This window comes from Mercenaria mercenaria, chromosome 13 (genome assembly GCF_021730395.1).
Source record: "Mercenaria mercenaria strain notata chromosome 13, MADL_Memer_1, whole genome shotgun sequence".
Lineage (NCBI taxonomy): Eukaryota > Metazoa > Mollusca > Bivalvia > Venerida > Veneridae > Mercenaria > Mercenaria mercenaria.
The window spans coordinates 41,677,126-41,693,215 of NC_069373.1; the positions used below are offsets into that span (position 1 = coordinate 41,677,126).

The 16,090-nt window shown below is 35.1% G+C and overlaps 2 protein-coding genes across 3 annotated transcripts in view; one reads left to right on the forward strand and one right to left on the reverse strand.

The window, feature by feature from the left end:
- LOC123528623 (hepatocyte growth factor receptor-like) overlaps positions 1-7,512 on the reverse strand; it is a 48,062-nt gene extending 40,550 nt beyond the window's left edge. Inside the window, exon 1 of one of the 2 annotated variants that reach the window (XM_045308475.2) lies at positions 7,391-7,512. The gene's annotated coding sequence lies outside the window, so the exon portion shown is untranslated. The remainder of the gene's footprint in view (positions 1-7,390) is intronic. The other variant, XM_045308472.2, reaches the window with a different exon arrangement.
- LOC128547723 (uncharacterized) lies at positions 3,040-3,948 on the forward strand. Its single transcript, XM_053520836.1, has one exon. The coding sequence runs from the start codon at positions 3,040-3,042 to the stop codon at positions 3,946-3,948; it is 909 nt and encodes a 302-aa protein (XP_053376811.1).
- Positions 7,513-16,090: the final 8,578 nt, after the last annotated feature.

Below are 16,090 nucleotides of genomic sequence, written 5' to 3' on the forward strand. Positions count from 1 at the left end.
TTACAGGAATTATATAGATGGGAGTTTTTAATGATGTAAAACAAATAAGTGAACCTGAAAGTATAAGTAAAGTTAAATTTGATATTGATTTAAGTGATTATGCTACTAAAAAACAATACAAAAAACTTAGAAAGGACATGGAATCATATCTTCACAGAAATAAGGAACTTGATAACACAATGAACAGAGCATTAGATATGGGAGGTAATAAAATAATCAACCTAGGAAATCCAGATAAATCCACCGATGTAGTTCCAAGACGGTTTTTTGTATAGAAAAATTCAAAGTGTAATAGATGACTATAAACTTGAAGATGTCAAAAGTATAAAACAAACACTAGAAGCAGAAGTAAAGAATATTGAAGAATTAGCAAAAGATTTTAAAAAGAATTCATTATTAATAGTTGAATTACAAGGTAAAATTGAAGAAGAAATGAAAGCTATGGTTGATTCTATTAAAGAACTTGAAGAGAAATCTGATTTGACAGATGATAACATAAAAGAAGTATTTCGAGTTAATTTAAACATTTTATTCACCCAAATTCAAGAATTAAAAGATAGTATGATTAAACATGAAGAACTAAAAGACAAGATTATTGAAGCTGAGAAAAAGTTACAAAATATGTATCAGTTAGAAATCAGAACAGAAATAAATAAACTAAATACTGAAACTGAAAATAAGCATAAAGATTTATTAGAATTAATTTCAAATAAACTTGCAGAATATAAATCTGAACTGGAAAAGGCAGCTTCACAAAGAGGTGATGATCATGACACAGCATTAGAGGACTTTAAAAAAGAGCTAAATTCTAAAATAGATGACTTTAAAAAACAAATTCGAAATTGGATTAGTATTGTTGACAACCGTCACAATTTAAAGTATGCAGACTTAAGTAATATTACAAAAAAATTACAAGAAGATATGACGCAGCTTAATGCTAAAGTTGAAGAACATAAAAATGAACTGGACTTTGTAGTTGAAAAATCAGTTAAACAAGGAGAGTTAATTACTGCTAATACTGAAGCAATTAACATAATTAATGATCAGCTAGAAAATTTGAAGAAACAACTTGTAGACATGATTAATAATGTTGATACACGTCACAATATAAAATACGAAGAGTTAAGTAAACTTAAAGGTTTATTACAAAAAGATATTAATGAATTTAATGATAAATTTAATGATAAAATTAAAATAATAATAAATGATTTGGACTCTGTAGTTGAAATATCAGCTAAACAAGGAGAATCAATCACTGCTAATACCCAAGTAATTACTGCTAATACTAAAGCAATAACCGCTAATGTCGAAGAAATTACCACTAATGCTGAAGAAATTACAAAAGTAAAAAATGTTTTTTTAAAACAAGAAACACAATTAGCTAGAACAAAGAATACTGTTGACAATCTATCTGCTTCTGAAGTTGCCACAACAAAACGACTTGATGATTTAGCTGAAATAATTCTTAAACTTAAAAAGAAAGACAGGAAAATAGAAGAAAAACTAGAGAAGTGGGACGTGAAGTGTTTCTCTTTGAATACTATTATAAATCTCCTTTTGATTACATACAAATGAAAAAGTATTTTGACCGTCGTGGTGCCTGGATATATTCAACATATAAAAATATGGCCGGTTTGAACTATTTAAATGTATTTGAAGTTGGATATGGAATTACCGTAGATTATAGAGATTTTATAAACACAAACCAAAAACATAAAATAGATGTACTAGATGTGCTTTTGAGTGGTGTGTTTATAGTTAAAAAACCTGGAATTTATATAATAGATATTAAGATTTTATTAACGGGTTCGATCCCTATAGGTGAATCGTATAAACCGACTAAAAGCCCAATATCACATTTTATATTTAGGTGGCGGAATAATAGGTTTCAGGATGATGCTGTATTTTTTGATATATTTGATAATGTAAATATAGCAGCTGAGGCAGATGAGGACTTTGACACTGATCAGTTAATATCTATGTATAAGAAAAAAATTAAAATTTATCTAAAACAAGGGACAATGTTTGACATTCATCCTTATGACGATTCAACATCTACAGAAGTAACATTTTCACTTATGAGGGATAGTTACATTAGATTCTACATATCGGATGAACCTGTATTGGATAAATATGAATCCGTATTGCCTGATAGAAACAAACTTTTGAGTTAAAAACTTTAATTAATTACTATGTGTACCCTAATAATATACTTACTAATTGAAAATAAGATCAAATACCTTACATTTTATTAATAAATATAATCTGCCAAAGTTTTGCCAAAGTTTTGCCAAGTGGCAGGAATGTGGCAGTGTCTGCCAACTTGGCAGAAAAATGGCAGGCTTTTGATTGGTTGAATTTGTGGTTTCCCACATTATCATTTTTAAAAAATGCACTTAATTTACCTTTGACATTTATATTAAATCAGCTGTAAAACGTAAATCGATCACAAGGAAGTTTAAACGAATTGTACTACAAATGTAAACATATCGGTTTTATGAATGAAAATAAATCCAATAAAACGACACCGGTGTCGCTTTACAAACGATATTGATTGATAAACTTGTTAAAGAAAACGACATCGGTGTCGTTAGATTTTGAGGGTACAAGTGTACCGAGTGCAACCGAAGACTGTAGGTCTGACTGGGTCAAAGACCCCGAAGGTTTTAGCTTCGCGAGTTAGTATTATAAGTTTAGGGTTGGGTTAATTGCTGGGTTTAAAACCTGTGGATTTTAAATTGTCCGGCATTGGTCAGTCCGGACCAAAGACTAAATGTTTTTTTTGGTTAAACCAAAGGTTTTCATTCGGTTTAACTAAAGATTTAAAAGATTTTAAGGGTATCAAGGGTACTAAGTTAGTATTTTAAGTTTAGGGCAAGGTTAAAGTCCACTTATAGAATAGGGACAAGGGGTCGGGGGGGGGGGGGTAAATTGTTTCAAAATCGGTATTTCTAATACTACTGAAGTCTGGAAAACTTATTCATTATTTAGATGATTTTTTTGGAAGGTGATAAATCATATGCATCATGCAAGATTGTCATGCAAATCTTTCTTGACTGTGCTAATTCTCTGTGTGTTCCATTAGCACAAGAAAAAACAGAAGGTCCTTGTGAGGTCATTATATTTCTGGGTTTAGAAATTGATACAGTGCAGATGGTGGTGCGTATTCCTCAAAGTAAAGTGGAAGAAGTCATTAAGAAAATAGAAGATCTAATTGGGGAACAGAAAACTACACTGAGAGAAATGCAATCTTTGATTGGCTATTTAAATTTTTGTTGTAGGGCTATAGCAGTTGGCAGACCTTTTTGTAGAAGGCTTATTAATTCTATTTGCGGCTTAACAATGCCACATCATCATCTGCGCATTAGTAAGGGTGTAAGATTAGATCTTGCTATGTGGTTAAAATTTTTCAAAGCTTTCAATGGAATTTCTGTTTTTCATGACAGGTATTGGTTGTCAAATGTTGATATGAATTTGTATACCGATAGCGCTGGTGGTCCCAACCTGGGATTTGGTATTTACTTTCAGGGACAATGGTCATATGCACCTTGGCCTGCTGACTGGCATAGTGCTGACATAACTAAAGACATAACGGCACTGGAGTTGTTCCCAATATTGGTGTCTTTGCACATTTGGGGTAGTCAGTTTCAAAACAAAAAGATTAAGTTCAACTGCGATAACATGGCTGTAGTTCATATTATCAATACAATGACATCGAGGTCAGATAATGTTATGTGTATTTTAAGGTTATTGACTCTGGCATGTTTGGATAACAATACTTTGATTAGAGCTCAACTTGTTGAAGGTTCGAAAAATCTCATTTGTGATGCATTATCTCGCTTACAGCTCAACAGGTTCAGGGACTTAGCTCCAGAAGCAGAACTCGAACCATGTCCGTTCCCAACCCATCTGTGGAATGTCTTCAATCCAGAGCAAAGCAACTGTTGAATGCCAGTTTATCAGCTAACACCTTGGGTACATATAGAACAGCAGTAGTCACATTTCAAGACTTTTGTAGTAGATCTATATACAAATTAAAGTTACAATGGCCAATAACTCAGAATCAAGTAATATTGTTCATTTCATTCTGTTTTGAAAAAGGGCTCTCTCCAAATACAATATCAACTTATGTAGCAGGTATAACTTATTATAATAAGTTAAATGAAGGGTCAGATTTTGGCGAGGTATTTATCATTAGGAAACTGTTGGAAGGTTGTCGTAGGTCTAGGAAAAGAAGGGACCTTAGAGCCCCTGTCACTTTAAAAATTTTAACCGAAATCTGTTCCTTGTTACCAATAATTTGTTATGATGTTTTCGAGTCCAAGTTGTTCAAGGCTATGTTTATACTAGCATATTTTGGTCTGTCCAGGGTGAGTGAATTAGTTGTGACAAATCAGTTGGAGCTTAATAGACCTGTGCAGTATCAAGATGTTACATTCCAAAGTGATAACACACAACTAACTATAGTGCTGAGAATGTCAAAAACAAATCATTCTACTTTGCAAACAACAATTAGGATTAAATGTGAAAATAACGATAAGTTGTGTCCTGTATGTGCACTTAATGATTATATTGTGGTAAGACCGAAAAGTATTGGTCCGTTATTTATACATGCCAATATGAAACCAGTTACCAGATGTCAATTTTCTGGTGTATTATCTAAGTGTTTGTGTTCTTCGAGTTTTGCCAGTGAAAAAATTCGATCACATAGTTTTCGAATTGGTAGAGCAACTCAGTTAGCAACAATGGGTATCCCTACAGATGCAATTATGAAGTAAAGTCGTTGGCACTCTGGAGCCTATAGGCGTTACATACGTTTATAGATCGAAATAGGTGTGAGGCAAATGCTTTTATGTTTCGTAAATCTTCTTCTGCAGATATCTGGTTGTGCGGTGATTCAATTGTACAATGGGCCGGTGTCCAGGCCGTGAAGACAGGCAAACCAGATCTGAAACGTGATAAAAAGATGGGCTGGTATGGTATAAGGGGAATGTCCTGGTCTTCGTTCATTCACAGCCTTCAGCTAAAGATAGCTTTTCAAAAGCCCCCTAGTATTTTCATGATTCATTTGGGTGGCAATGATGTGAGCAAGTTTTCTCTGTGTCGTATTTTCAATTTAATATCCAAAGGTTTGAATTATGTGGCATCAACTTTTCCGGAGTGTGTTATCATTTGGTGTGACATCTTGCCAAGGTTAAATTGGGGTACTGGTCAAATTTATAAAAAAGCAGATGGCAAAAGACGGCGTATTAACAGGTTTGGTCGCCAAAAAGTTCTTGCTTTGCCCATTGGCGACGTGTTGTCCATAGACATTGACACTGATACCCCCGGATTTTATCGTTTAGATGGGGTGCATTTATCACTGGTGGGACTTGAATATTTTTTAGACGCTTTAAAAGACAAACTAGTTTCGCGGCTTTGAATTTTGGGGGATAAATTTATTTTGTGAATGTGAAGTTGTAATAAATTTATTGTGGCGGAAAATTCTGGCAGCCGGGGATCATTTTTGTAAGGTATAAGGAAAAACAGTATTAAATGCATTATTTTTGGTTGATGTATAATTGAGCAATTATTTTACTGAGTTGTTGGTCCGCTTCGGCGGAATGTTCAATGATCTGGTGAACTTGCTCGATTACATTTCAAAATTTAGTTTTTTCTGTGAGCACTGGGTTTTGCCCACAAGTTGTTGCTATACTTGGTATCTCCTAGGTGTCTCTTTGGCATTATAATTTTTACATGGATAGGACATTACAGTGCTAAATATAGCTATTGCCATTAAAATTTTTGCTATTGTGCACCGGCTAATTGCTATTGCCTGATTAATTGCTGGGTGCTTGTCACTGCCGAATAATTCTATAGTGTTGGCACGAAATTGGTTTGTGTCGACCGAAATGTTGCTAAATTATTGTCCAAGTATTATGCAAGACAGATACATTGTGTTTTGCTATTGTCTGTGCCATATTGTATGGCCGAAATATTGCTAAATTATTGTCCGGATATTATGCGCGACACATACATTGTGTTTTGCTATTGTCTGTGCCATATTGTATGGCCAAAATATTGATAAATTATTGTCCGGATATTATGCATGACAGATACATTGTGTTTTGCTATTGTCTGTGCCATATTGTATGGCAAAAATATTGCTAAATTGTTGTCCGAGTACTTTACGCGTATTGTGCGCGGAAGAATGATTAAGTAACAGTTATTAACCGGTGGCATGTTTATTGTACACACCTGAATTTTTGCTATTATTAAAGTATTATCCTTCATTGTGTAGGTTTAATTTTGCACGGCAGAAATATTATTATAGTCTTGCTAATTTATTGTACGGATTTAGTGCATGGCAAAAACATAGCTAATTTTAAGTTTACTTGAGGGTGTCGGCAATTTTGGTCCTCGGTTGTTAGAATTTTCATTACATTTTCTTGGCCTGGGTCACAGCGTGTGACAAAATTCAGGCTAAAACAATTATTGTCATAAAGATGCGGCCATAAACTATCCAAACTTGTGTTAGGGATTTTATTAATGTCTTGTTATTGATAACAAAGTATTATGCAATATGTTTTTGTGAATCAGTTTCAAATAATTAAAACAGGTTTTTCAAAGAATTCTGGTTTATTGTGTATAATTCAAGTCCTTAAATAATGAATAACATGCAACTGACATCGAATTCATTTTGCTATTTTGCTGTCATTTTTCTCATTTCTGTCATTTTAGGAAACAACGACTGTTGCGCTATCAATGCGTATGCTATCTTATGCATATGTGTCTTTTCAACCAATTAATGTAGTTTTGTATTAATTTATAATAAATGGTGTGCAATGCATTATATCTATTTCTGTGCCGCAGGGATTGACTCTTATGATTTACATGTAATAGTGTCTGTATTTGTAACAAATTTTGTTCAAAACATTTGTGCTTGTTTTTGTAACACAGTGCAATTAATTGCTCTTATTCAAAGCATTTCTGATTATTTTTGTAACGAAAGTTACTTCCTTGCTTTTACGCCTGTGTTTCTCAATACAATTTATTCGAAGCATATTTAAGTTACATTTTTCTTTTTTCTTTAACAAAGGACTGCTACTAAATGACAATTAATTACGAAAGAAGCTCTAAATGCACAATTTATGTATTTATTCAAGTTAAATTCTTTTTATGAGTATTATCTACATTTAATTTAAATATCTAAAACTGAAAAATAATAGTAAAAGATTGGCACTGGATATCTTTAATATTGTTGTATAAATATGAGCAAACATGAACTCATAAATGATTACATATCTGTAAACTCACTATTTACTTTGTATATGTTACATAGTACATCCGCATTACATGTAGTTATTATCATATAATCGATGCGAATTTATTTGTAAATTGAAATACTTACTTCTTAAATAGTTTCCATTTCCATACTGTTTAACACAGTTTGTCTTGTTACAATGGAGAAAGTTGCACTGCAGACTATCTTAGATTGCGAATCAAATTAAAGTATATCAAAGTATACATCTAGTAAACTTTTGCGGAAGTTGAATAATTAAAATTCAAGTGTCTAAATCAATTGAAGGAAAAGAAATATAATTTTAGGTGCGGTAATTGTAGGTGCGGTAATGAATAATACCCTGTCTAGAAATAGTGCAGATCAATACAATACGGTTATTAAAATAGTAGCTCGATCTGGGATGCAGTATTCGGCTCGACTGGGTTATTGCCAGCTCCGATCTGACGAGTATTTACGTTAAAGTGACGTCATAGCGACAAATTTAACGTTGAGTTTTGATTAAAAGTTTGCTTTTATCTGGTCTCATGTAAAACCCAAACGATAGAATTTGACAAAAAAATTAACATGATGATGAAAACTTTATTTTCCATCAATTAAAGGAATAAAATTATGGGGTGACCGAATTCATTTTCGCGTAAAATTACAGTACGCTACCACTACCCCCAAAATCACAACATAACTTAGTTTAGGAGATTTCCTGATATCTCATTCACCAGAGGCTCACTAAAGGTGTGAAACGAATCGTGGTACGTGACAAAGATGGTTTTCTTTTCAAAAGAGAAGAATGTATAACATACGCCAATACGACTACTTTGCTTAAAATTCTGATCATGTTATTTTTGAAAATCGCTTTAAATATATTATTTATATAATAATGATTATTTTTTCATCCTTTTCTTATTCAAAGTACTAATAAACAAGTTTTGCGTTGTAATATACTGCTAAAATGAAGAATTTATGCATACGCAATTGTGTATATAGTTCGGAGTTTTCACACTTGAAAGAAAAAAAACAAGCATCATTATTGTAAAATATCATAGATAAATATTATACAACAGGTTCAAATATTTTAGAGTTTGTGATTTCAGACGTATGACCGTTGACTTACCCGCCCCTCCAAGAGAGTAAAGGATGTTTGTATTTTGTTTCTCTTAATATTATTCCAAAGCACGCATGCACAGACGCACGCACATCCCAAGGTCATACATTTTCACTATTTCGTTTCTTACTGCTCCAGCCTTGTAACATCTGACCATAAGATTAGTTGCCATGGGCTAGTCCGGTTTATTACCCGCTCCACGCAAATGTTCACATATTTTGACGGCAGAATTTGGTTTTACATGTCAGGGTTAATTTTTCATTATTTTTCAACAGCCTTGTCAATTGAATGAAAAATAAAGTCCAAAAAGGGGCATAATTTTGTAGATTTGCAACACAGGGTTAAGGAACCTGTACAATGCATATCAGCCCATGACAATAGACAATTGTGTGAAACCATGGGTGAGTCCAAAAGCTCTACCTATTCTTTGAATAGTCGAGCTAACAATGAAACCTTACACATATACTCATACTCGCACAAATCCTAATATCTCGTAAATACGAAACCAGGAATTGCTTGAGCAGCGTACGATTCTTGACTAGATGGATGGATGGATGGATCGATCGATCGATCGATCGATTAGATAGATAGATAGATCGATAGATCGATAGATAAACCTTCTATTCCTTTATCACAATCACATGTAAGATATAATTAGTTTACAAGACGAAATATACACATTAATGGTGAATCTGACATATTTCAAATGTATAACAGCCTTATATACAGTTATACAGATTGGTAAATGTAATAAAACCTACTTATGAGAAAATATTTTATAACAGCATAATTTATTTGAGCCGTGCCATGAGAAAACCAACATAGTGGCTTTGCGACCAGCATGGATCCAGACCAGCCTGCGCATCCGCGCAGTCTGGTCAGGATCCATGCTGTTCGCTAATGGTTTCTCTAATTACAATAGTCTTTGAAAGCGAACAGCATGGATCCTGACCAGACTGCGCGGATGGTCTGGATCCATGCTGGTCGCAAAGCAACTATGTTGGTTTTCTCATGGCGCGGCTCATTTATTGTCAAAACAAGAATACTAAGTATTCATGATCATTTTAATGATAGCAAATATACTTCAACGTAATTGATCAGAAAAGATGCGGGATAAGTTTAATTCCGAATATTGTCCAAAAGAAGTCTATTCTGGTCGAAACGAAAATAAACAAGATAGACAAATGGAAAAGCAGAGCAAATCTAAGAATACTGTATTTAATCGAATCTTAAACGTTTATTACTTCCCGTAAGATGATCTTGCAAATTCAAAATACAAGATCAACAGTAGGATATTATGATGTAAATAGTAAAATTTTACAATACTCCAAATGTACTATATACAAATATTAATTATAGCATCTGACACTTAACACTTCCTTTCGGGTGTAATCAACACATCGTCATATACATATACGAAACATATTTGTTTAACTTATAAAATCCGTTAATATTCATGCCATTATGCATTAAAGTACCCATAGGAAAGTCACAACAGCCTCTGTCAATCATATGTGCAAATTATCAACGACAAGCGTAAAAGAGTTTTTTCGTCATTGCATGTAAGTGTCTTAAGGTAGACTTGAAACATTTTACTTTCTGAGTATCGTTCATTTCGAACGAAACGAGTCCTGATATTATTTCAATGATCTTGTCCCGTGGTTATTATTGCACAGAAACGTGTATAATTTACGTTACCTAAATATTTGTGTAACGTTAGCCATAAACTATATCTTATATGACTTTTTTTGTGAATAATACATGAGCAGATGTTTAGCAATACATTCAGCATCTAATTTGCATTCAACATAGACAATTGTATATTTCCTTGAAAATAACATACTTAGTACATACTTAGTAGAATTACCACAATCCTACAGTATGGTAAGTGATCTCTGTACAACTGACTGAAGTAACAGATGCTACAGGGCATCATTATTTCATTTTATATCTGATAGAATTTATTAAGGCTCGCATCACAAGCTGCGCGGACACAAAAATCTACATTCAATTCAGGGCCAATTGACTTCTTAACTATTTCTTTCCATAATGGATATTTTTTCATGTTATTTATTCGTTTAAAGAATATATACCAAATATACCGATTTCAATTCTGTATCAATGTCACACACGCTGCATTATGATATTCATTATATTATACCAAACAAAATTAAGTACATAAAAAGTTAAAATGTTTTTTAATTCTTTTGTTTTTCTTTCTGACAGTTAGTGTCGTCTGAATCGCCTGTTTACACATTGAATAGTTACATCACTACTATACGTGTACAAGGGAGGCAATCATTCCATGATTTCACTTAAAAATTGAAGCAGTTATTTGCCCTTATATGACATTCGAAATATCAGCGCGGTCGCATGACCTGGCAGCTACTTTCGTTTGGTCACGTGTCAAAAAGGTTGAAAATGTTTTTGATAGTCAAAATATCTCTTTCTCGGGTAATGGGATTTTATCATTGTAGACAAAAGAGAGGTATAATAAATGGAATTCCAAAAAGGGATAAAAAAAAATACAGTACATAAATGATACATATGATATTGAATAAATAAAACGGGAAATCTAATCTATATAATAATGTTTTGCTATCATATAATGAAAGGTTGGTTCCACATAAAGACAAAACGGTTTCCTGGATGCAACATACATTGATGTCTTTCTCATGGAGGATATGCTAAAGTTCAGCCTTCTTGTTGAAGACACCCTCCGCATTCTAATGCATCAACCTGAAAGGCTGATGCTGATTCGTTCTCCTGCTTGGTTTGTTCCTTCTTCTCTTTGCGTGCTGTGGATTGGAGGAGGGAACCCTAGTAGCTGTGGGTGGACTCTGTCGAGGCTCAGAGTCCGGCACTGAATCTCCCTGGAGGGACCTCAGAGATTCAGCACCACATTGCTGTATACCGGGTGGCTGTCATAGCGATATTGCATAGTACTGTGGTTCGTTAAGAGAGTGCCAATAGCCCAGCACTTCTGCCTTCAGCTCTCTAGATTTCTGTCGGTTTTACCAAACCCTTAGTTCCGAGTTCATACTCTACCCTGGGAACACAGGGGCCATTTGCCCCATTGCTGGGAGTTTGTCCATAGGCATAAGGGCGTGTTCACACACCGATGGGCCTGGCATACAAAATGTTTGGGGCAGACCTCCTCCTACACCCATGCAGTTTTACCTGAGGCCGCAATGTGTTCAGTTACAGTGTGGCGCCATCTGGGAGGCACTGCAAAGGACTTGTCTGCAGGGAGGCTATGTACTGGCAAGAAAAACTTACGCACTCGGCTTCTTTTTCAGCCAGAAGGCTAGCCAGCGGCGGAGGCTGAAAGCAGAACGTGACTAGCACACAACACACAGCAAACCACACTTTATGCATCAACAGACCAATGCCACACGATCATCCCTTAATTTTATTCCTTCAATCGACGGAAAATAAAGTTTCATCATTATGTCAGTTTTTTTGTCCAATTCTATTGTTTGAATTTTACATGGGACAAGATTATAACAAACTTTTTATTCAAAACTCAACGTCACTATAACGTAATTTTTTTTCTTTAACGTTAAAATGAACTCCACAAATTATACACCGATTTAAAGACATTTTTAAATGAAATATGTTAAGAAACAAGCAAATCGATTCTTACTGAATGAATAGAGCGATTTACGAAAACAGTCTGACGGACGTGAAATCATGGTTCATCAAACATGTACGTCAATGGTCTTGTTTGAAGATTTGCAGAGAAAAAAACAACAGAAATATCAAAAAAGTAAAATACGCATTATATGAGGAATGTCTTAACGGAACCCAACTAGAAAATGCTTTTGTAAAAAAGCGCATGTCTCCCCCAATGCAAAGTCCTATAGGCAAGAAGGCAATAGGGGTCAGGAGCAAAAATCAAAGAGACACCGATTTTTGGCTGCAATAGGGATCATCTACTTGGCATGTCCAGTCATCCCGCTAAATTTCAACACTCTTGGCCTAGTGGTTCTCAAGTCACTGTTCAGGCTCCTGTGACCTTGACCTTTGATCAAGTGACCTTAAAATAAATAGGGGTCATCTACTCTGCCTGTCCAATCATCCTATTAAGTTTCAACATTGTAGGTCAAGTGGTTCTCAAGTTATTTCCAAAAAATAATTTTTCAAGAATAGGCCACTGTGACCTTGACCTTTAACAGACTGACCCCAAAATCAATAGGGGTCATCTACTCTGCATGTTCAATCATCCTATGAAGTTTCAACATTCTGGGTCAAGTGGTTCTCAAGTTATTGATCAGAACTGATTATCAATGTTCAGGCCCCTGTGACCTTGACCTTTAACGGAGTGACCCCAAAAACAATAGGGGGTCATTTACTCTGCATGAACAATCATCCTATGAAGTTTCAACATTCTGGGTCGAGAGGTTCTCAAGTTATTGATTGGAAATGGTTTTCCATGTTCAGGCCCCTGTGGCCTTGACCTTTTACAGAGTGACCCTAAAATCGTTAGGGGTCATCTACTCTGCATGACCAATCATCCTATGAAGTTTCATCATTCTGGGTCAAGTGGTTCTCAAGTTACTGACCGGAAATGGTTTTCAATGTTCGGGCCCCTGTGACCTTGACCATTCACAGAGTGAACCCAAAATCGTTAGGGGTCATCTACTCTGCATGACCAAACATCCTATTAAGGTTCAACATTCTGGGTCAAGTGGTTCTCAAGTTATTGACCGGAAATGGTTTTCAATGTTCAGGCCCCTGTGACCTTGACCTTTAATGGAGTGACCCCAAAATCGATAGGGGTCATCTACTTTGCATGTACAATCATCCTATGAAGTTTCAATATTCTGGGTCAAGTGGTTCTCTAGTTATTGATCGGAAATGGTTTTGCATGTTCAGGCCCCTGTGACCTTGACCTTTGATGGAGTGACCCCAAAATCAATAGGGGTCAATTACTCTTTATGACCAATCATCCTATGAAGTTTCAACATTCTGGGTCAAGTGGTTCTCTAGTTATTGATTGGAAATGGTTTTCAATGTTCAGGCCCCTGTGACCTTGACCTTTGACGGAGTGACTCTAAAATCAATACAGGTCATCTACTCTTCATGACCAATCATCCTATGAATTTTCAACATTCAGGGTCAAGTGGTTCTCTAGTTATTGATCGGAAATGGTTTTCAATGTTCAGGCCCCTGTGACCTTGACCTTTGACAGAGTGATCCCAAAATCAATAGGGGTCATCTACTCTTCATGATCAATCATCCTTTGAAGTTTCAACATTCTGGGTCAAGTGGTTCTCAAGTTATTGATCGGAAATGGTTTTCAATGTTCAGGCCCCTGTGACCTTGACCTTTGACGGAGTGACCCCAAAATCAATAGGGGTCATCTACTCTTCATGACCAATCATCCTTTGAAGTTTCAACATTCTGGATCAAGTGATTCTCTAGTTATTGATCGGAAATGGTTTTCAATGTTCAGGCCCCTGTGACCTTGACCTTTGACGGAGTGACCCCAAAAACAATAGGGGTCGTCTACTTCAGCAGCCCTACAACCCTATGAAGTTTGAAGGTTCTAGGTCAAATGGTTCTCCAGTTATTGCTCGGAAATGAAGTGTGACGGACGGACGGACGGACGGACGGACAGGGCAAAAACAATATGTCTCCTGGGGGAGACATAATAACTTCAACTTAGGCGCATTCCCCCTTAACAATGACATGGCGTCATTTTTTTCTAATTGATGCCGCCGAAACTTCACCATGTAATTTTGTTGATTATTGTACCTCTTTAGTGTCTAAACATTATGTTTTAAAAATGATGATCCAACACCCTTAACACATTTCTGTGAAATGAATTTCATAATAAGGAATTCAGAAATTAAAGATTTTGAATTTCAAACTCGTGGCGATGTTACGTTTCCATACGTTACAATGTCTGGCGTAATTACAGAACATTTATTTCATCTATGGTACATAATATAACCAAGTTGTTTCAAGTCGCAAATTTCTACATACGACATAGTGTGAACTAATTTCGTCGCAAATTTCGTTAATGCAATGCTTCATCCTAAACGATTAAAATACTTTAGAACATAGCATTTTAATACAAACTTGCAAGCTTTTCTTTTCATCTAAGTATTTTAATTTGATTATATGCATATTTACAACAGCAGTACTAAAATTGTTTACATCATTTTGAATGTAATTCGTTAAGACGTTTTCTACCGGTGTTTCACCCGTTATTCCTTCCTCCTTCACACACCCCACCCTTTAATCTGTCCGTCAGTTCCGACAATTCACCTCGCCATTCAATATTATGTGTTAATTTTAAAAGCACTTTTTGCACGAAACCTGGTTTATATACTGAACAATAAAAGAAACTTCCGATTTCTATACATATTTTTAATGTTATGTAAAAAGAAATAAAGATGTCAAATGGCCTACATATCGACATGTTCGGGCGAACTATTATTATATGTGTCAAATAGAACCAGTTATAACTGGACTGTACGCATTACACAAAAAGAAAACGTTGAACTCGATTCCCTCTTGCATGCACGAACCAGTATAATCTGTGTCAATAAATTCAAACCTTTCAGTCGGACTTTATAGACTTTGTTGTCAAAAAGAAAAAGACGTTGAAAATAAAAAGATTTAAAAAAAAAAAGATATTCAGTTTTCTTCTTTTTTTGATATGCCTGGAATTCCATCAAATTTACGAGAATGTGCCGTTGCTATGCTTAATGCTTGTACAGCGACGAATAAGGTTGCTAGGGTTGTTGGTAGTCCTAGCCGTGCTAGTCGAAACCTTAGGCAACGTTTTCAAGCAAGAGGACGTACGGGAGATTTACCACGTAGTGGATGTCCGCGCATCACGACGCCTGGGCAAGACCGCTGTATCATGAACACACACCTACGCAATCATTTCTTTAAATGCAAAACAAATCTCCTTGAAAATGCTACCAAAATGTCAGGTATAGGTCCATAATGTAATAAAAACAGGACCCTGTTTACATAAAACAAAAAAATGCCGTCTTAACTGGGAAAAATGGAAGATTCTCTCTCAGCCATATGCTTCTTGATTACCTCGGGCAGGGCTTATGTTCTCCGTGACAATTTGATAAATGACATTGTGTCTGAAAACATTAGTCATCAACCTCTGATTCATGTGGGGAAGTTAACAGTTACTTGCCGAGAACAGGTTTGTATTGGTACAGAATCCAGGAACACTGGTTAGGGTAACTGCCCGCCGTTACATGACTGAAATACTGTTGAAAAACGGCGTAAAACCCAAAACAAATAAACAATTTAGTACTATTGTACCTATAGGTAGAAAATATAAGCTTAAGAATAACACGTTTACTTACCTATTTAATTACTTAACTGGAAATCCCCTTTTCTATTATTAGAATGGCGCGAACGGTATCATGAGAGAGGGTTTACAAATAAGGTCAGAAAGATTTCATACTAACGACAGAGGCCTATCTAAAACTATTTTCGAGTGAAGAGAACATGACATTTATTCATTTTTCTTTTATTGTTGCATACAAGTATATTGGTTTTTAAAGCGATGAGAAAAAGTATATGACGTCATACACAAGAACTTTGATATGCCAAAATAAAAACACACTCTTGCCATGTTCTTTGTAGACACTATAGATCTGGAATAAAGAAACGAAATAAACATCTTTTAACAATGAGAAGGTTCAACTCATGGACCATGAATAAAGGTA